This window comes from Otolemur garnettii, unplaced genomic scaffold (genome assembly GCF_000181295.1).
Source record: "Otolemur garnettii isolate 467f Iridium unplaced genomic scaffold, OtoGar3 scaffold00016, whole genome shotgun sequence".
Lineage (NCBI taxonomy): Eukaryota > Metazoa > Chordata > Mammalia > Primates > Galagidae > Otolemur > Otolemur garnettii.
In genome coordinates, this window is record NW_003852411.1 from 21288386 (window position 1) to 21312852 (window position 24467).

The window sequence follows — 24467 nt, forward strand, 5'->3', positions numbered from 1 at the left end:
TTTTTGGTTGCAGCCATCATTGTTGTTTGGCAGGCCAGGGCTGGACTCGAATCCGCCACCTTAGGTGTATGTGGCTGGCGCCCTAGCCACTTGAGCCACAGGCGCCGAGCTGGAATCAACTTCTTTAAAACTTCTGTTAATGTTGATGTTTTAATCTCCTTCTATGAATCAAAAATGTTCTTAATGAGATCTAGAACGATGAACTCCTTTCAGAAGATTTTCAGTTGACTTTGCCCAGATCTACCAGAGGAATCACTATCTATGGCAGCTATGATCTTATGAAATATATTTTGTAAACAATAAGACTTGACCTAAGAGCTGCAGAATGCCAAGTGTGTCTGCGGGCACAAAAACAACACTAATCTTTTCATACATCTCCATCACAGCTTTTGGGTCACTGGGTACATTGATGATGAACAGTAATATTTTGAAAGGAATCTTCTTTCCTTAGCATTAGGTTTCAACATTGGGCTTACAAGATTCAGCAAAGCATGCTGTAAACAGATGTGCTGTCCTCTTGGCTTTAGTGTTCTAGTTCTAGAGCACAGACAGAGGGGATTCAGCACAATTCCTAGGGGCCCTAGAATTTTCAGGGTGGTAAATAAACACTGGTTGCAAAGCCAACAGCTACGTTAGCTTCTAAGAAGAGAGTTTGCCTGTTTTTTGAAGCTAGGAATTGAAGTCTCCTCTCTAGCTATGAAAGGGCTCCATGACATCTTTTCCAAAAGAAAAGGCTGTTTTGTTTACATTGTAAGTTTCTTGTTTAGTGTGGCCCCTTTCATCAATGATAGCTAGACCTCCTGAGTAACTTGCAGCAGCTTTTCCATCAGCACTTGCTTCTTTACCTTGCACTTTGAAGTAATCGCTTCTTTCCTTAAACCTCATGAACCAATCTCTGCTGGCTTCGATCTTTTCTTCTGCAGCTTCCTCACCTCTCTTAGCCATCACAAAATTAAAAAGAGTTAGGGCTCTGCTCTGGATTAGGCTTTGACTTATAGGAACATTGTGGTTGCCTTGATCTATCCGTATCACTGAAGCTTTCTCCATTATCGACAATAACACTGTTTTGTTTTCTCAACTCTCTTGTGTTCACTGGAGTAACATTTTTAATTTCCTCAAGAACTTTTCCTTTGCATCCACAGCTTGGCTAAGTGGTGCAAGTGAACTAGCTTTTGGCTGATCTCAGCTTCTGCCGTGCCTTCCTCAGTAAGCTTGATCATTTCCAGCTTTTACTTGAAACTGAAAGACATGTGAGTCTCCCTTGCACTTGAACACATAAGCCACTGCAGGGTTATTAACTGGCCTAATTTCAATATTGTTGGGTCTCAGAGAGTAGGGAGGCTCAAGAAAAAGAGATCAAAGAATGGCTGGTTGGCTGAAGAGTCAGACTAAACAACATTGATATCAATTAAATTTGTCATGTCACATGATTATAATAGTAACACGAGAGATTACTGATCATAAATCACCAGGACAGAATAAGAAAAGTCTGAAATACTGTGCGAATTAGCAAAATGTCACTGAGCACAGTGAGGATCTGCTACTGGAAAAAATGACAATAGAACTGCTCAACACAGGGTTGCCACAAAACTTCAGTTTGTAAAAATACAACACCTGCAAAGTGAAATACAATGAGGTATGCCCACAGTAAGGTCCCCTCAAACGCTGTGTGTTATTTTAGGAACAAAGATGTTCAGAAAGGACTACTATTACTTTTGCCACTGAAGAAACAATGGCATGGCTAGAAAACAGTGAGTGTAAACTCCCAGCATTCCTGTGCCTTTCTCCACCCCTCACTTGTCTGTTACATACTTACATTTCTTAGAGATGTCATTCAGCACAGCTGGTGAGGCCACCTTGTTATCCCATAGTTCAGCTGTCAGAGTGCCATGTGACTGTGGGTTCTGAATGGATTTTCCTGTGGCTACATAATCTGTACCATTAGGTGTTTGAGCTGAAGGTAGCCTAATTGAAGGTGGTGGCTGTTTTGAAGACTGTGCTGTAGGCTGCAGTGGATTCTGGACTGGCTTGTGAGTCTGTACCGGAGTCTGGGCTGGAAGAGTGGGGGCTGGAGTGGGGCCTGGAGTAGGGGCTGGAACTGGGGGTGGGACTGGGGCTGGGGTTGAGGCTGGGGCAAGTGGGACTGAGGAAACTGGGGCTGAGCCTGGAGTAGCTGGAGCTGAGATGATGGGGGCAGCTGGGACTGAGACTACAGGGGCTGGGGCCGGAGCTGAAGCTGGCGCAAGGGCTGAAGCAAGGATGGGAATTGAGGCTGAGGTAAGAATGGGGACAGAGGCTGGGCTGGAAACCGAGGCAAGGATAGGAGTTGGAGGTGGGACTGAGGCTGGAACTGACGAAGAGGTTGTGGCTGTAGCTGAAGTGGAGGCTGGAATAGGAGCTGAGGCTGGAATTGGAGTTGGGGTTGAGACTGGAATTGAAGCTGAGGTTGAGGCCGGAACTGCAGCTGGAGCTGAGGCCAGAACTGGAGCTGAGGCTGAGGCTGGAACTGGAGCTGAGGTGCAGGCTGGAACCGGAACTGAGGTTGAAGGAGGAACTGGAGCTGAGGCTAGTGTGGGAGCTGAGGGTGAAGACTGTGCCTGCTGGGTCCCTGTAGCTTGTTTTTTGGCAAATCTTGGAGGAAGCTTAGAAGTCTGACCTCTTCCTTTTTCATTTGCATTCTTTTTGTTCCAGACCTTAAGATATTAGTAGGAATCATTTTTGTTAATAATGCAGCTAAAAGCAACAGCTCATGAATGCAATTTCTCACAAAACTACCTACTACTAATTTAGTTCCTTTTCAAAATAGGTACTCACAGAACAAAAATGTCATGGTTACTACAGAGATTTTAAATTGTGAGAAATCAAGATGATATGATGATATAGAAAAAAAGATACATGTGTTTTATACATTGTGATATATTGGCCCATAATTTTTTAATTTTTCATAATTACCAAAGGCTCAGACAGGCCCACAATTTCTTTTCCACGATTCTGAAAATCAAAAACTAAGGAAGTCTGCTGTAAATTCATTTGGCAGCAAAATCTTACCTCAGCTGAGAAAAGGCTACTTAAATTGTGACTTCACTGAACTCACATTGGCCACAGAGACATTTATTGTTAAGCTACAAAGGGTATATGTATTACTATCTTACCTTCCTTAAATAAATAAAATCACTTCTGAGAATAATCTGGTTATAAGGGCCATGTGCCTTTTTTTTCTGAGACAAGAGTCTCACTCTGTTGCCCTAGGTAGAGCTCCCAGCAATCTCAAACTCCTGGGTTCAAATGATTATCTCGCCTCAAGAGGCCAAGTTACTAGGACTACAGGTGCCCACTACAATGCCTGGCTGGTTTTTTTTTTCTTTCCTTTTTTTTTTTTGGAGACAGTCTCATTATGTGAGTGCTGTGGCATCACAGCTCACAGCAACCTCCAACTCTTGGGTTCAAGCAGTTAATTCCCTTGCCTCAGCCTCCCAAGTAGCTGGAACTACAGGAGCCAGCTACAACACCCAGCTATTTTTAGAGGCAGGGTCTTGCTCCGGCTCAGGTTGGTCTCAAGCCCATGAGCTCAGGAAATCCACCTGCTTCAGCCTCCCAACTGCTGGGATTATAAGCATGAGCCACCAGGCCTGGACATCATCATTGTTTAAGCAGGCCCGGCTGGGTTCAAACCCGCCAGCCCCACAGCCACTGAGCTACGGGCACCAAGCCCTAGTTAGTTTTTTTTTTTTTGAGACAGAATCTGACTATGTCAACCTTGGTAGAGTGCCATGGTGTCACAGCTCACAATGACCTCAAACTCTTGGGCTTAAGAGATTCTCTTGTCTTAGCCTCCCAAGTAGTAGGGACTATAGGTGCCTGCCACAGCACCTGGCTATTTTTTGTTGCAGTTGTCATTGTTGTTTAGCTGGCCTGGGCCGAGTTTGAACGTGCCAGCCTCAGTGTATGTGGCTGGCGCCATAATCACTGTGCTATGGGTGCCCCAAAACTAGCTGGAGCCCCAGTTAGTTTTTTAAAATACATTTTTACTAGAGACTCTTGCACAGGCTGGTCTCAAATTTCTGAGTGCAAGCAGTCCATCCACCTTGGCCTCCCAGAGTACTAGAATTGTAGGTGTGAGCCACCACCTGGGTCCAAAGGCTATATTCAATTAAATTCAATAATGTACCTCAATTTGTACTATATATTTAAGTGAACTAATTTACATTACAAAAAAAATCTACAGGGCAGCACCTGTGGCTCAAAGGGATAGGGTGCTGGCCCCATATGCTGGAGGTGGTGGATTCAAACCCAGCCCCGGCCCAAAACTGCAAAAACTACAAACAAACAAACAAACAAAAAAACTACAGTAAAGTAATTTGGAGTCTGTTAGTTCATGGCATTTGTGTTAGATTTCTAAGACAATTTAAAATCAACTCAACTCTGTCTTGGGGCAAATAAGGTAACTGGTACTAATACATATGATACATTGCTAAAATGAAAATGGTCTGCTCTAAGGCACACAATGGTCAAAACGAGGAAAAGTTATGAAGATCAAGTCACTTCCAACATCTGAATATTAAATATACAGTCTTAACTTTGTAAGTAGAAACCTTGATCATTTGTGACTGCACTTAGGCAACTATCTAAATAATGACCAAGCTTTAAACCTGTATAACTTGTTCTTCCTTCTTTCGACGTTCCTCATCCTGTAAACGTTTTTGTTGTTTTTTGGATACCACTTCAGTAAAACCATCATCATTCAAATTTGACTGAGGGTCTTCAACTACTGTTACTTCAGGATGATCATCAATTATAACAACACCTGTGGGGTTAGAGAAAAGATTTAAAATGACATTTTCTTAATGTTTAGCCTAGGAATGCTTTGAAAAGTTGATCATGATGACAAGCCAGACTTAGTTCTTACAACTTACAGCAACCCACTTTCCACCCTGCATAATGGCCAGGCACTGGTAAGATTTTGCAAGATTTCATAAATCTATTTGTTTGGAATGACATATAGGTCTTTTTTCATTCACAAGTACTATACAGGTAATACTTTAAAAACACAATCAAAATTATCCTGCAACTTAAACTCTACCTCTCAGCCTCAGATCTTTACACTGCTTTAAGATCTATAACGCACTTTACCTCATTTGTATCTAGAAATTCTAAGAGGTTGGCTTTACCATTATTTCCATTTTTCAAAAAATGAAATAGCTTCTCAGAAGTTGATTTGTCAAAGGTAAGGGAACCAGCACAGCTGATTTTATGACTCTTATTGCCACTATTTTAAGTAGACCCTTGTCTATAACATGTAGCTATCAAAAAACGACAATGAAATACATGTGATACTTCCATGTAAATGTAAAGTGGCAAGATGAACACATATCAGAATTACCTAGCTGGTGAATAATCCAAGAATTTTTTAACTTTTCTCTAACTGACCATTATTTTGGCTATCTTAAATTTGTATCTCAGCAAAGGTGAGAAATCTAAATACATTAAATAATATTTCAAAGAAAAATTAAATTAGTTCAGAAGATGTGATTTTTGGTTACAAGTGTGACATTGGCACAGTAAAAAATTAGTATCAAGAAAAGAGTAAGGGCTTGGCACCTGTTGCTCAGTGGCTAAGATGCCAGCCACATAAACTGAAGCTGGCGGGTTCAAATCCAGCCTGGGCCTCACAAACAACAAAGACAACAACAACAACAAAATAGCTAGGTGCTGTGGGTTGGGAGGCTGAGGCAAGAATCACTTAAGCCCAGAAGTTGGGAGGTTGCTGTGAGCTGTGATGCCATAGCATAGCATTCTACTGAAGTGAGACTATCTCAGAAAAAGGAAAGAATGAGGCAATTCCAATATTTTTTTAAATTTTTATTTTTGAGACAAGAGTCTCACTTTGTCACCCTCAGTAGAGTGTGTGGCATCATAGCTCACAGGAACCTCAAACTTTTTGGCTCACGGAATCCTCTTGCATCAGCCTCATGTAGCAGGGACTAAGGGAGTACAGGTGGCCACCACAACACCTGGCTATTTTTTGTTGCAGTTGTCATTGTTGTTTAGCTGGTCTGGCCCCATTTTGAACCCGCCAGCCTTGGTGTATGTGGCTGGTGCCATAAACACTGTGCTACGAGCGCCGAGCCATCAATAAATTAATTTTTTGAGCAATATATAATATGTTCTAATTAGGGGACATACATAAAATAAAAATGGATATTTTTCTCAGGAGCACTAGATACACAGTACAGGATGGTGATAATCTGTGTGGAATGGCAAGAATGGGTCACAGGGAAACTATAAATACTTCTTTTAAGATAACTAAAAGCTGGCATTTATGTAAAGACTGAATGGGAAAACAAATAATGAATATAAAGATTTTCACTCTTTAGAAACAGACTACTGTTATTCAGTTTTTCTAGTAAAAATTAGATTTCAGGCTTAGCACCTGTAGCTCAGTGGTTACAGTGCCAGCTACACACACCCAGGCAGGCAGGTTCAAGCCTGCCTGGGCCTGCTAGACAACAATAACAACTGCAACAAAAAAGTAGCAAGGTGTTGTGGTGGGTGCCTGTAGACCCAGCTACTTGGGAGGCTGAAGCAAGAGGACTCTTTGAGTCCAAGAGTTTGAGGTTGCCGTGAGCTATTACGCCATGGCACTATACCAAGGGGTAAATAGTGAGACTGTCTCCAAAAAAAAACGAAGAAAGAAAAAAAAAAAAGAAATTAGATTTCAGAAGAAAAAAACAATTGATTCTAATCTATCAGGGACACTTTTATGCATCTTAAATCCTTTACAAAATTAACTGTAAAATGGAGCATGTGCTCATTTCAATGAAAGGGCTTAGTCAAACATTTCAAAGGACATTAAGCATTACTTCAGATTGGTGAAGAGATCTCATCGTAATTCTATAATTATATCAGAAAAACGATATGAAATCATATTGGATTTCAAAGGACATCATGCATTATTTCAGATTGGCTATCTTATTATTGTAATTCTATAATCACATAGGTTTTCCACTTACCTACCTTCACAGCTACACTATCACGTATTTTCTATTTTTCTTAATTCTCACAGCAAGCTCACGGCAACCTTTAGTTTATAACTTAACCAAACTATTAGTTTAGTTATACAGTAGTTATGGAAATCTGAATAATAATTCCAGTTTGATTTCAATAGTCTGTTACTATTTGGTACCTCTTAACATTTTAACCTAAGAGACATTGTCTAACCAATATTATCATGAAAACAACCCGATAAAAGATGATTAACTTTTAAATAAAACTTTAAGGAGTTAAAATAAATAGCATAATTTCTGCCATCAATTCAGAAATATATAGGGTGTCTGTCATGTCTTAATCTAGTAATATTACACTTGAGGAAATCTCTATTCCAGAAGTATTCTGGAAGAAGGAAAACTGGCAAGCAAATATATGGGAAGACAAATCTGCAGACTGGTTGTAAATTTCCTTGTTACTTTTTTTTTTTAGACAGAGTCTCACTTTGTTGCCCTTGGTAAAATGCCATGGCATCACAGCTCACAGCAACCTCAAACTCTTGGGCTTAAGCAATTCTCTTGCCTCAGCCTCCCAAGTAGCTGGGACAGCTATTTTTTTGTTGTTGCAGTTGTCATTGTTGTTTAGCAGGCCAGGGCTGGGTTTGAACCCACCTGCCTTGGTGTACATGGTCGGCACCCTACCCACTGAGCTATGGCGCCGCCCAACTTGTCATTTTTTTCTAAATGTGGTGTTTAGTTGCATTCTAGTCTTCTCTCTCTTATTAACCACCCTGAGGTTAGCACTCAAGCTCCTTAGTTTTACCTTTTTTTCCCCCTTGTTTTTTTTTTTTAGACAGAGCCTCAAGCTGTTGCCCTGGGTAGAGTGTTATGGCATCACAGCTCATAGCAACCTCCTGGGCTCATGCGAGTCTCCTGCCTCCGCCTCCCAAGTAGCTGGGAGTACAGGTGCCCGCCACAACGCCTGCCTTGGTTGCAGCCATCATTGTTGTTTGGCGGGCCCAGGCTGGATTCGAACCCGCCAGCTCAGGTATATGTGGCTGGTGCCTTAGCTGCTTAAGCCATAAGCACTGAGCCTTCCCTTGTTTTTTTTCTCACTCTGTGGCTCCAGGTTAGACTGCTGTGGCATTAGCCTAGCTAACAGCAACCTCAAACTCCTGGGTTCAAGCAATCATCCTGTTTGAGTCTTCCCAATAGCTGGCACTACAGGTGCCTGCCATAAGACCTGGCTAATTTTCCTTTTTTTCAGTAGAGATGGGTTCTTGCTCCTGTTCAGACTGGTCTCCAACTCCTGAAGTTCAAGCAATCCCCACCTCAGCCTCCTAGGGGAGTGAGCCACCAGGGCTGGCCTCCCTAGGGTTTTTCAACTCTAGCCAGTGGTTCTCAAACTTTGTAATGCCGTGGCCCTTTAATATAGACCCACAGGTTGAGAACCGCTGAGTTTAGCACTATTAACATTATGGGCTGGCTGGGCATTATTATAGAATACTTTGCAGGATCCCTAACCTTTACCCACTAGGTGTCAGTAGCATTCTACTTCTGGTTGTGACAATGAACCATGTCTTCAGAGATTGCCAAATGTTCCCTGGAGTGCGAAATCATTCCAGTTGAGAACCACTGCTTTAAATAATCTGAAAGTTCTTAAATATACAACTGAGACCAGTTTCTTCCCTGTAAGAATCAACCAGGGAACTTACTAAAACAAGTGTTGCACCTTACTATTAGAGTATCTGAGTTAGTTAAGTTTAAGACAGAAGCCAAAAATTTGCTGGGGACCACACTTTGAGAAGTGCTGGTCAAGAAATAAATCAGGAGCTGGGTCCAAACCTAAGTTTAATATGTATAAATAACCATTAGCCAGATAAAAGGAAAATATCATTTATATCTTTATTACTGAATTAACGACTTTTTCATACCACTGTATGGTCTGCACTTAGTAAATCTCTTAATTTTATCCATCTTAGCTTGTATCTCATGAATAGCAAGTAGCTCATTTTGCTTGTACAAATATCTATTCACAGACATTCCCTGTTGATTTCCTCATCTAATATTTTCTTATTGCTTGTGCTATCCCTAACATTTGATCCTCCACTTCTTCACGGCTTTTCTATAGTATTTATCCACAGCAATACTGCCTCTCATTGTATTATTTTCTAATTATCACATCTGAGATACCAATTTTACCAAGGTCATAACTCATTGAGTTTAACATTGCTACTGTTTTTAAAGACACAGTCTCCATACAGATAAAACCAACCATCTTCATTTGGTGTTTATTGTTCTTGAAAGATGTTTCGGGAAGGTAGAGTTTTCTTTCTTTTCTTTTCTTTTTTAGACAGAACCTCAAGCTGTTGCCCTGGGTAGAGTGCTGTGCCATCACAGCTCACAGTAACCTCCAACTCCTGGGCTCAAGCGATTCTCTTGCCTCTGCCTCCCAAGTAGCTGGGACTACAGGAGCCCACCACAACGCCTGGATATTTTTTGGTTGTTGCTGTCATTGTTTGGTGGGCAGAGACTGGATTTGAAACCTCCAGCTCAGCTCAGGTGTATGTGGCTGGTGCCTCAGCCACTGGAACCACAGGCATCAAGCCTTTTTTTTTTTTTTTTAGATGGTTTTCTCTACTGGTATGCTTTGATTCCTCACTTTTACTTTTTTTTTTTTTTTTGAGATGGAGTCTCACTTTCTTGTCTTTGTTAGAGTGACATGTTGTCATAGCTCATAGCAACCTCAAACTTGGGCTCATGAGTCTGTGCTCTTTTTAGAGATGAGGTCTGGCTCGGGCTGGTCTCGAACCAGCAATCTGCCATGCCAGACAATCCACCTGCCTCAGCTTCCCAGAGTGCTAGCATTACAGGTGAGACCCACCATGCCTGGCCCTGTTGGATTATTCTTAACAAAATATGTATTGAGCATTCCAGGTTATCAATCAATTACTACTGTGTAATCAGCCTCTGTATGTACCCTGAATGTCTAACTTTTCTTCTTATAATAGCAGTCCCCAATCTCTTTGGCGCCAGAGACTGGTTTCATGGAAGACAATTTTTCTATAGACTGGAGGTGGGGTGGTGATGGTTTCATCATAATTCAAGTGCATTACATTTACTGTGCACTTTATATCTATTATCATTACCTTGTAAAATAAAGTTAAATAGTTATATACCTCACCATAATGCAGAATCAGTGAGAGTCCTGAGCTTGTTTTCCTGCAACTAGACGGTACTGACTCAGATCAGGCATTAGATTCTCAGAGGGAGTGTATGATCTAGATACTTCGAATGCACACTTTGCAGTAGGGCTCGCCCTCCTATGAGAATCTGATGTCATGGCTGATTGACAGAAGAGATGGAGCTCAGGCAGTGATCCCAATCACATGAAAGGCTATAAATATAGAGGAAGTTTTGCTCACGCCCCCGTGGTCACCTGCTGCTGTCTTGGCAGGTTCCTAATAGGCTACAAACCAGGAACAGTTGTCTGCCTGGGAGTTACAGGCTATAGTCTTTGAAGACTTATTTTTACCACCTACATTTCAAAATGTAACAAATACACAAATAAAGGAAAGGTGAAGAAAGAACAAGAACTTAAGACATACTTGCATAATTGTTGAGATCAAACTGTGATAGAGCATCTACTTTCTCTTTGGGTTTTTTAGGACCTGGTTTGGGGTCTTCTCTTTTTTTCCCGGTAGCATCTTTGGAATTCTTTTGTCCTGTACCGTTAGGTGCTCCTTCTTGATGGTGTGCAGAGCTGCCATTGACAGGGTCAACACCAGTTGTGCATACAGACTGGTCATCAAATGGCCTACAAAAAATAACTTCAAATATTACTATCTCCACAAACCTGAACAAAAGAAAAATGCTCTTATTAGCATTTTGTTAAAATTCACTCTAAGATGACATGGCAGTGAAAGACTCTAACACCTCAGTGATTCTTGTTGAATGCAATCTCAGTAAAACTGAGCTTCCTAAAAGTAGGTTAGCTCCCTAGAGTTCTTTCTAGCAATTAAATTCTAGAATTCTAATTGTCCCCAGAGGATTCTTATTATGTCTATTTGTCTAACGTATTATAAAGCAACCAATTACATTGTTTATAGCAGAAAATCTGATTTCTAAGTAAGTTCAAAGTATGCATAAACTGGATACTCTCCCCAAATGGGCACTATATAAAAATAAAATTTTAAAAAAGCATGCTATGTTTATATCATGTATTTTTTTAAAGTTCGATCATACTTATACATTAACATGAATGCATTTTTAAAATCACTTTTAATTTGTTAATAATTCATTTCACAAACCAAATATATTTCTATTGTTTTTATTTCTTAACAGAAAAATTTCCGGGCTTATTTTTTTTTGAGACAGAGTCTCACTATGTTGCCCTCAGTAGAGAGCTGTGGCATTGCAGCTCACAGCAACCTCAAACTCTTGGGCTTAAGACGATTCTCTTGTCTCAGCCTCCCAAGTAGCTGGGATTAGAGTCTCCCGCCACAATGCCCAGCTAGTTTTTTCTTGTATTTATCATTGTTGTGTAACAGTCCTGACATGGGTTTGAACCCGCCAGCTTCAGTGTATGTGGCTGGCACCCTAACCACTGACTGATGGGCACTGAGTACCAGGCTTATTCTTAACAAATAAAATACTGGCTGGGCCTGGTGGCTCATTACTGTAATCCTAGCAATCTGGGAGGCTGAGGTGTATGGATCCCTTGAGCTCAGGAATTTGAGACCAGCCTGAACAAAAGTGAGCCTCCGTCTCTAAAATAGCCAGGCATTGTGACAGTTACCTATAGTCCCATCTACTTGGGAGGCTGAGGCAGGAAGATAGCTCAAGCCCTAGAGTATAAGATGTTGTGAGCTATGATGACACCATGGCACTCAACTTAGAGTGATGGAGTGAGATTCTGTCTCAAAAACCAAACCAAAACAAAAAACCACCAAGAAAAATGCATTTCCTAATAAATTTTCAACTAAGCCCATGGTACTACTCAAAATAAAAGCTTACCAAGTTCCTGGTTATGACCTCAATCTTTTTTTTTTTTTTTTTTTTTTTGAGACATAGCCTCAAGCTTTTGCCCTGGGCAGAGTACCATGGCATCATAGCTCACAGCAACCTCTAACTCCGGGGCTTAAGCGATTCTCCTGCCTCTGCCTCTCAAGTAGCTGGGACCACAGGAGCATACCACAACGCCTGGCTATTTTTTGGTTGCAGCCGTCATTGTTGTTTGGCGGGCCCAGGCTGAATTCAAGTCTGCCAGCTCAGATGTGTGTGAACCACAGGTGCTGAGCTGACCTCAATCATTTGAAGAATTCATTTCTTCTTCATGGGGCTCTTATAAAACATTCATTTTGGCTCAGCGCCTGAAGTACAGTGGTTACAGCACCGGCCACGTACACCGAGGCTGGTGGGTTTGAAGCTGGTCCAGGTCAGCTAATCAATGACAACAACAACAAAAATAGCCAGGGGTTGTGGCAAGCACCTGTAGACCCAGCTACTTGGGAGGCAGAGTCAGGAGAATCACTTAAGCCCAAGAATTTGAGGTTGTTGTGACACCATGTCACTCTACCAAGGGTGACTGAATGAAACTCAAAAAACAACAAAAAAAATTCATTTTAACTATATAATCAATCACTGCTATTTCTGCAAGTTCAAAATTATTACCATCCATCTATGTGGCACAAAAATCAGATCAAGATTTTCCCTGAGCATTACTAGAAATAGTTTAGTTACAGTAAACGAGGTACTCTTTTTTAAAAAATAAAGACAGAGTCTCATTCTATTGCCCAGGCTAAAGCTCACTACAGCATCAAATTCCTGGGCTTGAGATGGCTGAGCTGCTGTGGGGACTCTTCAGAATCCCCTTAAGCAAAAAGATGCTCACCAGAAATGGACACTCAACCTTGGACTTCCCAGCCTACAGAAGTGTAAGAAATTAATTTCTTTTTCTTAATTTCTTTTAAGATAGTCTTAGGTATTCAGTTGTACCAATAGAAAACAGATTAAGAAACTTTATTGGGGTCGCAACTTGAAATGCTAAGTATGTGTAATGGAGGAACTCAGGTTAACACTGCATTGTCCAAATAAAATCTTATCAACTCACCAGGTGCCCTGGCTCACACCTATAATCCCAGCACTCTGGGAGGCCAAGGTGGGCAGACTGCCTAAACTCAGTTCAAGACCAGCCTAAGCAAGAGCGAGACTCTTCTAAAAATAGCTGTGCCAGTAGTCCCAGCTATTTGGGAGGCTGAGGCAAGAGAATCGCTTGAGCCCAAGAGTTTGAGGTTACTGTGAGCTATGATGCCACAGCAACTGATTGAAGGTGACAAAGTGAGACTCTGCCTCAAAAAAAAAAAAAAAAAAAAAAAAAAAACCCAAACAAAAAAAACGGAATCTTATCAACTCAGGCTGCAATCCTGGGAATTGGTCCAAAAACAGGGCACACTACAATAATAGTTGCTTATTATGTGCCAGGTGTTATGGTAACTGTATTATTACCAAGATTAATCTCAATAATCTTCATATAAAGTGCTCTTATTTTCTCTTTTACTGATTGGGGATGCAAAAAAACAACTAGAATGTTCTGAATCTTAACAGCTACTTTAAAATACTTTCTAAGGCTCGGCGCCTATAGCTCAACCGGCTAAGGCGCCAGCCACGTACACCTAAGGTGGCGGGTTCGAATCCCCAGCCCGGACCCGCCAAACAACAATGATGGCCGCAACCAAAAAATGGCCAGGCGTTGTGGTGGGCGCCTGTGGTCCCAGCTACTTGGGAGGCGGAGGCAGGAGACTTGCTTGAGCCCAGGAGTTGGAGGTTGCTGTGAGCGTGATGCCATGGCACTCTACCCAGGGGGATAGCTTGAGGCTCCGTCTCAAAAAAAAAAAAAATGCTTTCTAATACTAAAGAAATCAATACAAGTTACTATAACTAACATTTAAATATTTTAAAGAACAGGCCAAATTAATAATTTAGAAAAATTATTTTTAAAAATCCACTATCATGTCAATTATATTACTGGTGGCCTTGGAGTTGGACAGGGATTCATTTCCTGGGCCTCACTTTAGGTGATTTATTCACAGTAGGTTTGCAACTGGCGATGGAAATACAAATTATTCTTAAGGTTCAACATTGACTCTCTAGAAACCAGAGTGAGGTATACAGTTACAACATATTAAAATCTTTGCTCTTTGAAACTGTTTTTGCATAAGGACACCTTGCAGCACACCTGTGCACCACCAGTTTTACAAGCAGAAATGAAGACATCATATATATCCCTCCTTATGTGCGTAGACTTTCCCGAAACTACAAGTTACCAAGAGAACTCTTTTGGAAAATTTAATTTAGCAGTTAGATGAAGGTGTAAATACCTCTTGCTTGAACACCCTTAAAGAAAAAAGCATTTAGGAAGAACAATTTCTTAGTCCTTTATTTGGACCGCCTCCTTGTATAATTCAAGCCTACTTTCAGGTCTCTCTTCTCACTCGTGCAAGGGACCCACTTCCAACTCTCTTTGGAAGTGCTCTAAGGTTTTCTCTTTTGCTCTTACATAAAATTCCTCTCTGTTACACTAAAGCTCAAGCAAGTTACTTTCGCTATTCATGCTGCCTGAGCTTCTCCAGTTTTTCTTTCAGTTTATATCGACTTTCTTTTTTTTTTTTGAGATAGAGTTTCACTGTCGTCCTGGGTATGGTGCCACAGTTCACAGCAACCTCAAACTCTTGAGCTTAAGTGATTCTCTTGCCTCAGCCTCCCAAGTAACTGGGACTACAGGCGCCTTGCTATTTTTCGGTTGTAGTTATCATTGTTTGGCAGGCCTGGGCTGGATTCAAACCTGCCAGCTCTAGTGTATGTGGCAGGCGGCCTAGCCGCTGAACTACAGGTGCCAAGCCTCAACTTTTGCTTTTGATTCATACCAACCTTTGATTGACCTTTTAGTTCTGCTGAGTAATCGAATCAGGACCCCTGACCCTCAACAGAGAAAGAAGGTTTAGGAGAAAATTCTGCCAGATAAAACAGATAATGTTGTTAATACCCTGAGCCAAAGACCACCAGAAACATACCTATAGTAGAACAAGTTTTATCTATTATTCATTGCAGCTAGGGAAAATGCATACCATACATAGGGGACTATGGGCATCTCAGTAAAAGGGTGTCAGAAAGAATCTATTTCACTTATTTACTTATTTTTTTGTTGAGACAGAGTCCCATCCGCTGCCCTGAGCAATGATGTCACAGCTCACTGTAACCTCAGACTTGGGCTGTGACATCCTGCTACCTCAGCCTCCGGAAGCCTCTTATAGGCACCTACCGAGGCACCCAGCTGGGTTTTTTCATTTTTTTTAGGAGGTGGGGGTCTCACTCTCTCTCAGGCAAGTCTCGAACTCCTGAGCTCAAGCAATTCTCCATCCTCAGCCTCCCACAGTGCTGGGATCACAGGCATGAGCCACTGCACCTGGCTTTTTTTCTTTTGAGACAGAGTCTATGTCATCTTGGATAGAGTGCTGTGGCAACACAGCTCATAGGAAACTCCAACTCTTGGTCTTAAGTGATTCTCGTGCCTCAGCCTCCCACCTAGCTGGGACTACAGGCGCCCGCCACAATGCCTGGCTATTTTGGGGGGGCAGTTGTCATTGTTGTTTACCTGGCCCAGGCCAGGTTCAAACCTACCAGCCCTGGTATATGTGGCTGGCGCTGTAACCACTGTGCTACAGGCGCCGTGCTGAAAGAGCCTATTTTAGAATTTGAGCTTTGACTGTGTAATTTTGAGGAGAGTCTAAGAAAGCAAGGGCTGTCTTCTGGACTACATGCTGTCAAGAAGCAAAAGTAATTCTGTGATTGAGATCTCAATAAACTTCACCCATAAGGATAGCTAACTGAAGTGAACATCAAGCTATTATTGGTTGTGAAATGGTAGCAGTTATTCATTTTACATAAAAGAGTGTTTATATTTTGTGGGTTGCACAATAATCTTGGTATTATCTCACTTTACCATGGTCTCAGAGTGACCTTGTCTGATTTTCATGTTCTTTGAAATTGTTTGGCTCAGCGCCTATGGCTCAAGTGGCTAAGGCGCCAGCTACATACACCTAAGGTGGCAGGTTCAAATCCAACCTGGGCCCGCCAAACAACAATGATGGCTGCAACCAAAAAATAGCTGGGCACCTGTGGTCCCAGCTACTTGGGAGGCAGAGGCAGGAGACTCGCTTGAGCCCAGGAGTTGGAGGTTGCTGTGAACTGTGATGCCACAGCACTCTACCCAGAGCAACAGCTTGAGGCTCTGTCTCAAAAAAAAGAAATTGTTTATATACAAGAAGAGAACAAAACGGACTGGTTGTGAGTGGCACATCATTACAAGGATGTAACAGAGGAAGAGCCTTCAATTCAGCATCATAAACTAATTGTAACTAATCACAGTGGTTGCTTCCAAGCTTCACTGTTTTCAGTGAACAGGTGGGAACTTGACCTTGAAGTAAGCCCATTATATAATTTGAATACAAGTTATGAATGTACTAAATTAACCAAAAAAAGTCTTTTAGTATAAGATACCAAAGTAATTATGTTTAAAACAAAATACTCACCCTCTCTTCCCACTTTTTGATGGTGGGCCACTTCTCCTTTCATTTCTAGGACCTGAGAAATTCCTTCCTGATTTGGGTGGACCATTGTTGCCACGTCGATTCTGGCGATCTACTGGTCTCTGACTAGAAAAACTTCTTTTTGCTACTTCTCTCTTTGGAGGTAAAACATTCTCTCCAGTCTTTACAACTGCTTGTGTATTCAAATCAGTATTTTTTTTTTCATCCCTCTCTCGCCTCTCATTGAAATCACTGCTTTCAGAAGCTGTTTCCCATTCTTCGTTTGCCTGATCTGAAGAGTTCTGATTAGATAAGTCTGGTGTCTTATTCCCAGAAATATCCCCAACAGTATTAACTGGTTCTTGAACCACATTAGTAACGGTGCCATTTGTGGGCACTGCCACCTCATTTGTTTTTGAAGCGGCCTCCCTCTCTCTTAACCTTCTAAATCGAGGAGGCTTATCCTGCCTCGGTGGTCGAGTAGGACGTTGCCTCCGGGGCCTCTCTCGAGCGGGGTCAAATTTTCGCTCAAATTTTGGAGGTCGTTTATCTGCTGGTATAGGAATGAACTGCTCATGTCTTCTTGGTGGCTCACCATCTTCGGGCTTAGGAGGGTCTATCTGCCTTGGGTTCCAGTGATTGTCTCGATAAGTGGGTCTTCGTAAAGTGGAAGGGCGTGAGGGACGGCCGCCAGGATCCCTTCCACCACGTCGGAACGTTCCTCCTCTGCCTCTCCTTGTGGGCTCTCCTTTAGGAAGGAAGCCTGGTTTAGATTTTTCATCATCCCTCACATAAGGCTTTTCTAGTGGTCTATTATCTATTCGAACATGATTATCAGGCTTGAAAGAAGACTGAAGCTTTATGGGTTTTTTGTTTTCAGACCGGTCCTCTCTTTTGGGAAGTTTGCCTTTACTTAAACTATCCTTGTCACTTGCACTTTCATGAATTTCACTGTCTGTGTCAGTCTCTGAACCCCGCTGTCGTCTTCTTTTAGGGACAACTTCAAAATCAGAGCTCTCACTTCGCGTTTCACTTTCTTCTCGCTGTCTGAGAGGTCCTGAGGGCACATGTTCTGTTCTTGGCTTATTGTCTCTATACTGAGGATAATCTCGAGTGTGCCCTCTCCCACCCCTGCCACGGCCTCCATAAGAACCTCTGTAACTTCGGCCTCTAGAGTAATATTCACCTCTGCCTCGACCTCTGTATCCTTGATCTGGAAACCAATCTCTATCTCTAGCTTCTTTCCAATAGGTCCTAGGAGGTAAAGTTGATTCTTTTTTAACTGCTGGTCTAGAATCTGGTCGGGGCCTCTCTATAACAAAGTCTTTGCTGATGACTTTCTCAGGTTGTTTTTCTTCTTTAGGGGCTGTGGGTGCTGCGGCAGCCTGTTGGTTTACGGTTTTAACTGCAGGCTCTGCCTGAACATTACTCACGGGTTCCAGAGGCTTCTCAGTATCTTGAGATGGTTTTGGGGTCAAAGCTGAAGTTTCTGGTGAAGGGAATTTTTCCAGTTCTGGCTGAACTGGTGGTGGACCTGACTGTGGCTGAACTGGTGCTGAAGGTGGTGGGGCTGAAGGAAGATCCTTCTTTTCCGCCTTTTCAAGTTTTACAACTTTTTCAGTGACTTTCTCGACCTTTTCTCCTTCTTTCTCTTTCCGTTGCTCCCGTTCCTCCTTCATATCTCTAAGAACAGGTTTTTTAATAGGACCCGATCTTCTCACTGGTCTATCATTACCTTCTTCTCTTCTGTTGGAGCCTGGCCGTGGGCCCCAACGAGTCTCTGATTTGGATTTATACACTTTTTCAGGTTTTGGTCCTTCAGAAGTTCGTATAAAGCCTTCCTTCTTTGGTTTCTCCTCTGCCCTTTCTGTTGGTTCTTTTGAATCAATGCACCTGCTGCTCACTTTAGGAATGCTGGCAGATGGCTCACTTCTTGGCTCTTCTGACTTTTGAATATGGTTAGATCCATGGGAAACACTTCTTTTCCGGGCAGGCTGACTCTCTACAGCTGAAATTCGCTCTTCTTGAGGACCAGATAAGGTCTTTTGATCAGATACTTCGAAACAAGCAGATTGATTATTTGACTCAGTATGATGAGGCCTAATGTCTTCCACAGATCTGCTTAAAAACTTCTGTACTTCTGTCTCACTTGACTCTCGGACAAAGTCTGCTTTTGGATGAGCCTCCACCTGACTATGTTCTACAGGATAAGCAGCAGCAATCTGCTCCTGGTCCAACGCAGCTTCAGACCTATTAGGATGAGAATTCAGAAGTATAACCAACAAAGCAATCTTACCCACATATGAGAATACACAAACAATTCCTCTGATTTTAATTATAAAAAGCATCTTAATCTCTCTACAAAATGTTCACCATAGGCAAGAGATAGAAACAGCCTAAATACTGACCCACATCTGAATGAATAAAGAAACTGTGGTAGACAGGTACAACGGAGTATTACTCAGTAATAAGAAGGAAACACTGTCAGGCACTACAACACGCATAAACCTGAAGGACATTATGCTAAGAGAAATGAACCAGTTAGCACAAACACTACATTGACTCCACTTAGATGAGGAAGCTGAAGTGATCGAACTCATGAAAGCAGAAAGTAGAACGATGATTGTGAGGTACCAGGAGCAGGGGGGAGCAGGGAGTTGCTATTTTATTCAAATAAAGTTTTAGTCATGCAATATGAAAACATCTCCTTATCTGCTATATGATATTGAGCTTATAATTAGTATTGTACTGTACAATTAAAATTTTGTGGAACTAATGTTATGACTTTTTGCCACAATTAGAAATGAATGAACTTCACTCCTTAAAGGAAAAACAAAGTTTAGATTATGCTGATATCAACTTTTAATCCATAAGACTAATAATTTCTATCTAAAATAAAGAATATACTAGAGTAAGTCTATCCCAATTAATTATAGATACTTATAAAACATTATAAAAATATATAAAAAGACAGAAGCTCTACCTATGTGGATCTAAATTATTATAGTCAACACTAATTTTCTACCACTTCAAAAGTAATGATGTAAATTACTACTTATCATGATCTTAGAAATTTCCCTGAATTACTATTAGACAAGTGTCTCATAGTCATGGTGGAAAGAGTATATCAAGACTTTAGTCGGACTACATAAGGACGGTAGGTATTTTTAAATCTCTTTACATCTCATCAACAGTAAAAACCTGCCAATTTTAATACCTAACGCTGCAATACAGCATCAAATTTAGTGCATAGTACCCAGTTATAATATGCTTTCATCAATACTGATATGCCAACAAAAAAAAATAAATCCAAAGATAAAAGGAAACATGCTAAATAGAGGAAATCAGATTTATGGCTCAGTCCTAAACAAGAATGATCTTCAGGGACACCACAGTTTTCCTTTTACTACAACATTCTGTTTAATTTATCAATAATTTAAATACTTTATACCTTACAGCCTCAGATTCTTCTGTTGCCTTGGGAGTAGTTGCCTGCTGAGGCTCAGCATGAGGATAGGGATCTGACCCCCACATCATACGAGGCTCAGAAAGGGAAACTGCATGATCTCTCGTGGGTCGGGCTATATGCTCAAAAGACTCAGAACTATTTGGTGACCCTTCCATCTGGTCTCTTCTCATTAACGGCTTAGGAGGAATCATTCCTGTAACAAAGATTTACAAAAAGATGACATAAGAATCACTGAAAAATGAAAACTTAGAAAACTTGATAAACACAAAATATAGATGATTAATTGCTAGTTGGAATTCTCTATAATTAAACAAAAAAAGTGTTCATTTTTAAAGAGTTAAACTATAATTCTACTAAAAGATTGGTCAAAATTACACAAGGTTGTTTTCTGAATGAGATTTTATTACAGCTATTAAATAAACAGATTTTAAGAATCAAGGAAGCAGGCTGTGTCCTTGTAGCTCAATGGTTAGGGTGCCGGCCAGCGCTCCAGGGCCGGTGGGTTCGAACCCAGCCCAGGCCTACCAAACAAAAATAGCCCACCCTCCCACCCCCAAAATAAAATAGCCAGGGGTTGTAGCGGGTACCTGCAGTCCCAGCTATTAGGGAGGCTGAGGCAAGAGAATTGCTTGAGACCAAAAGTTTGAGGTTGCTGTGAGCTATGACACCTCAGCACTCTACTAAGGGTGACAAAGTAAGACTGTCTCCAAAAAACAAAAACAAAAACAAAACAACAACAACAAAAAAACAATCAAGGAAGCAAAACCACAACAGCACCCTAATTTAGTTTAAAGAAAACGAATATGCATATAAAATCCAGATACTAGTGAGTATTGTGATTCTATGTATATGATTCAAACATGAAAATTATTGATGATAAATTTTTTTTTTTGAGCCAGAGTCTCACTTCGTCACCCTCAATAGAGTGCCAGGGCATTGTTGCTCACGGCAACCTCAAACTCTTGGGCTCAAGTGATCCTCTTGCCTCAGTGTCCCACCTAGCTGGGACTACAGGCACTCACCACAACATCCAGTTATTTTTAGAGATGGGATCTCACTCTTGCTCAGACTGGTCTTGAACTTGTAAGCTCAAGCTATCTACCTGCCTTGGCCTCCCAGAGTGCTAGGATTATAGGAATGAGCCACCATGCCCCGCATACGGTGAGAAAATTATTTTCTATAGCAAATTCCACTGGTCTACTTTCATTAATAAATATTCTACAAATTAGGGCCGGGAGTGGTGGCTCAATGCCTAGTTCCAACTTACCAGGATGAATGGGTGGAATATCCATAGCAGGCCTTCCTGACATCATTCGAGGATCCATGTAGGACTGCATCATGAGCCACCGTGGGTCAAAACCCATGGAAGCCAAATGCTGAGGGTGAGGCTGCATGGGCTGATAGAGAGGTCTGTGTGGCGGCAGAGGGACAGTGCCACTGGATGGTTGTGAAGGAACAGTTTGTGGAAGCACACCTTGCTGCTGCTGCTGCTGCCACTGCTGCTGTTTCATCTGCTCCTAAAAAAAGAATTCATATCTTGAGATTCATGTTCCACATGACAAATCAATCAATCATATGAGAAAATAAGAGCCTATTTTGATCCTTAAGGGAAAAGTAGGAATTTAAGACATTTAACAGGGAGAGGTGGCAAGACAAAAGATCAAAGGATAAATTACAATATTTTTCCTTATGCTTGATGTAAATAATCTCTCATTGTATTGTACAATCTATTTCCTATAAAGGGAAGACAGTGTCTACAAATGAGGCAGAGGATAAAAAGGTTAAGAATGTCAAGGTAAAATCCTATCAACAAATTTTCATTAAAAAGGAAAAAAATTTCAAAGGAAATTTGTGTGCTTTAGGTACTTTAAGTTTTATGTTAATTTTCTCAGACTACTTAACAATGGGCATTTTCAATAGGACATGTATGATAAATGTTTTTATCGTTACCTGCTGCCGTTGGAATCGTGGTGGTAAAGACTTCTGAAACTGTTTGAAATAACCAGATAATACAGCAGGCCGAGGTTGGGACCCTGATTCTGGTTCTGTCTCATGTGTCACTGGTGTGGATTCCTTGTCACTGCGATTGCTGTCCTGTCTAGTGAAAACTGCTTCCTCTTCTGCTAAAAGAAAAGGTGAAAGCTAAGGGTACTCATCTACAACATTTATCAAGTGTATGCTTTCTGTATTAAAACAAAATGATTAGACTAAGGTATAACAGATGTTAATGAGGAAGAAAGCACCCTTAACACTCCAAAGCATTATTTTACATTCTCATGTTGGTAGTTGTCAATGAGGTTACATTAAGATTATCAAACCTTGGCTGCACTCGTCACTCAGTGGGTAGGGCACCTATCACATATACCCAGGGCAGCGGGTTTGAACTTGGCCTAGGCCAGCTAAGACAACAATGACAACTGCAACAACAACAACAACAAAATAGCCAGGCGTTGTAGCAGGCGCCTATAGTCCCAGAGGCTGAGGCAAGACAACTGTTTAAACCCGAGAGTTTGAGGTTCATGTGAGCTGTGACAACACGGCACTCTACCCAGGGTGACACAATGAGACTCTGCCTCAAAAAAAAAAAAAAAAAAAAAGATTATCAAAACTTTAGGCTGGGCGAAGTGGCTCATGCCAATGATACTAGCACTCTGGGAGGCCAAGGTGGGTTGACTGCCTGAGCTCACAAGTTGGAGAACAGCCTGAGCTCACAAATTCATAACCAGCCTGAGCAAGAGTGAGACCCCATCTCAAAAGTAGCTCAGCATTGTGGCAGGTGCATGTAGTCTCAGCTACTTAGGAGGCTGAGGGAAGAGGATTGCTTAAGCCCAAGAGTTTGAGGTTGCTGTGAGCTTTGATACCAAAGCACTCTACCGGGAATGATAAAGTAAAACTCTGTCTCAAAAAAAAAAAAACAGAAAAAAAAACTATCAAACCTTTAGATCTCCTCAAAACTAAATTCTTAAAATATAGATACATCGGCTCGGCACCTGTGGCTCACGTGGCTAAGGTGCCAGTAATCCCAACTACTTGGGAGGTGGAGGCAGGAGACTCGCTTGAGCCCCCAGGAGACTCCTTGAGGAGTTGGAGGCTGCTGTGAGCTGTGATGTCACAGCACTCTACCCAGGGCGACAGCTTGAGGCTGTCTCAAAAAAAAAAAAAAAATCTATATTTACTATTACGTGATTAAAAGCATTTTAAACTCTATTTTTCATTTGTTTCAATAAATTATCACTATAACTGTTAATATTAATTTGTGGTGCACTAGAACCTACGTGAAAACACAAATGGCCTATAAATACTTAAAAATAAGCCCACTGGTTATTTACTGATTGGATTAAAGGACTATTCCCTATAAAGAAACTAATGTGCTTAAATCTTAAAAACAGGTCATCACCAGCTATCTTCACATATATATGTTGTTATAGTATCCTACAGAAAGGGTGCCAATATGCCATATCAAAAGGACAACTGCTTTTATGCCAAAAACCAGTCATATTCATTCTATCGCATTGTTATTTCTCACAATTATAAAGTCGTGCTTGTTACAAATTCTTTTCTTAGACTAGGGATGCAGTTTAGAATACAGTTTATTTTGCCAATGTAAGAATGCATGCCATCAAGAATCAGAAACTACATTTTTTAATTGCTTGCATTATATTCAATGTTAAGAATATTATAAAATGGAAAGTAAAATATTGGTGGGAAAGGAGAGCCATGAAGAGTCTGAGTTAAAAAACATGGGTCAGAACCAAAAAATAGAATGAACATACAGATACAACCCATTGAAAAACCTAGCTAAGGCTGGGGGCAGTGGCTCACACCTGTAATCCTAGCGTTCTGGGTGGCCGAGGTGGATAGACTGCCTAAGCCCACAGGTTCATGACCAGCCTGAGAGGGTGTGAGACTGTGCCTCTAAAAATAGCTGGGCGTTGTGGCGGGTCCCTGTAGTCCCAGCTACTTGGGAGACTGAGGCAAGAGAATTATGTGAGCCCCAGAATTTCAGGCTGCTGTGAGCTATAACACCATAACACTCAACTGAGGGCGACAAATGAAACTGTCAAAAAAAAAAAAAAAAAAGAAAAGGAAAAACTTAGCTAAAATTAAATCACCACGGAACATATAAAATGTGAATGAAAATAAAAGTACCAATAAGTAATTATTATTAAAAAAATAAAAAGAATTAAGTTACTTACATATAGTCACCAGCAAAAGTTAGAGTCAACACATGTATTCAGTGGCAGCATTAAGGTAAAAGTATGAATTTCCTTACATTTCTTACCTATAGTCTTCTTATTAACTGCTAGTCAATCAGATCCCCTAAGGCTCACTAACATCTTTTAACACTCATCAAAATTAAAGTATGGCAATGTTTTTAATTTCTTTTGTGAACAATTTTATTTTACTTTCTTTTTTTTTTTTTTTTTT

At 41.1% G+C, this 24467-nt stretch overlaps 1 protein-coding gene across 14 annotated transcripts in view; it reads right to left on the minus strand.

Annotated features, from left to right (window-relative positions):
* PRRC2C (proline rich coiled-coil 2C) overlaps positions 1–24467 on the minus strand; it is a 116568-nt gene that overhangs the window by 44339 nt on the left and 47762 nt on the right. For 11 of the 14 annotated variants that reach the window (XM_012802674.2, XM_012802676.2, XM_023510737.1 and 8 more), the window contains 7 exons: positions 21990–22162; positions 21307–21556; positions 20022–20232; positions 16574–18820; positions 10592–10800; positions 4650–4804; positions 1817–2693 (listed from right to left, as the gene is read on the minus strand). In XM_012802674.2, coding sequence (XP_012658128.2) covers positions 1817–2693; positions 4650–4804; positions 10592–10800; positions 16574–18820; positions 20022–20232; positions 21307–21556; positions 21990–22162 — 4122 coding nt within the window. The remainder of the gene's footprint in view (positions 1–1816; positions 2694–4649; positions 4805–10591; positions 10801–16573; positions 18821–20021; positions 20233–21306; positions 21557–21989; positions 22163–24467) is intronic. The other 3 variants (XM_023510738.1, XM_012802680.1, XM_023510740.1) reach the window with 1 other exon arrangement.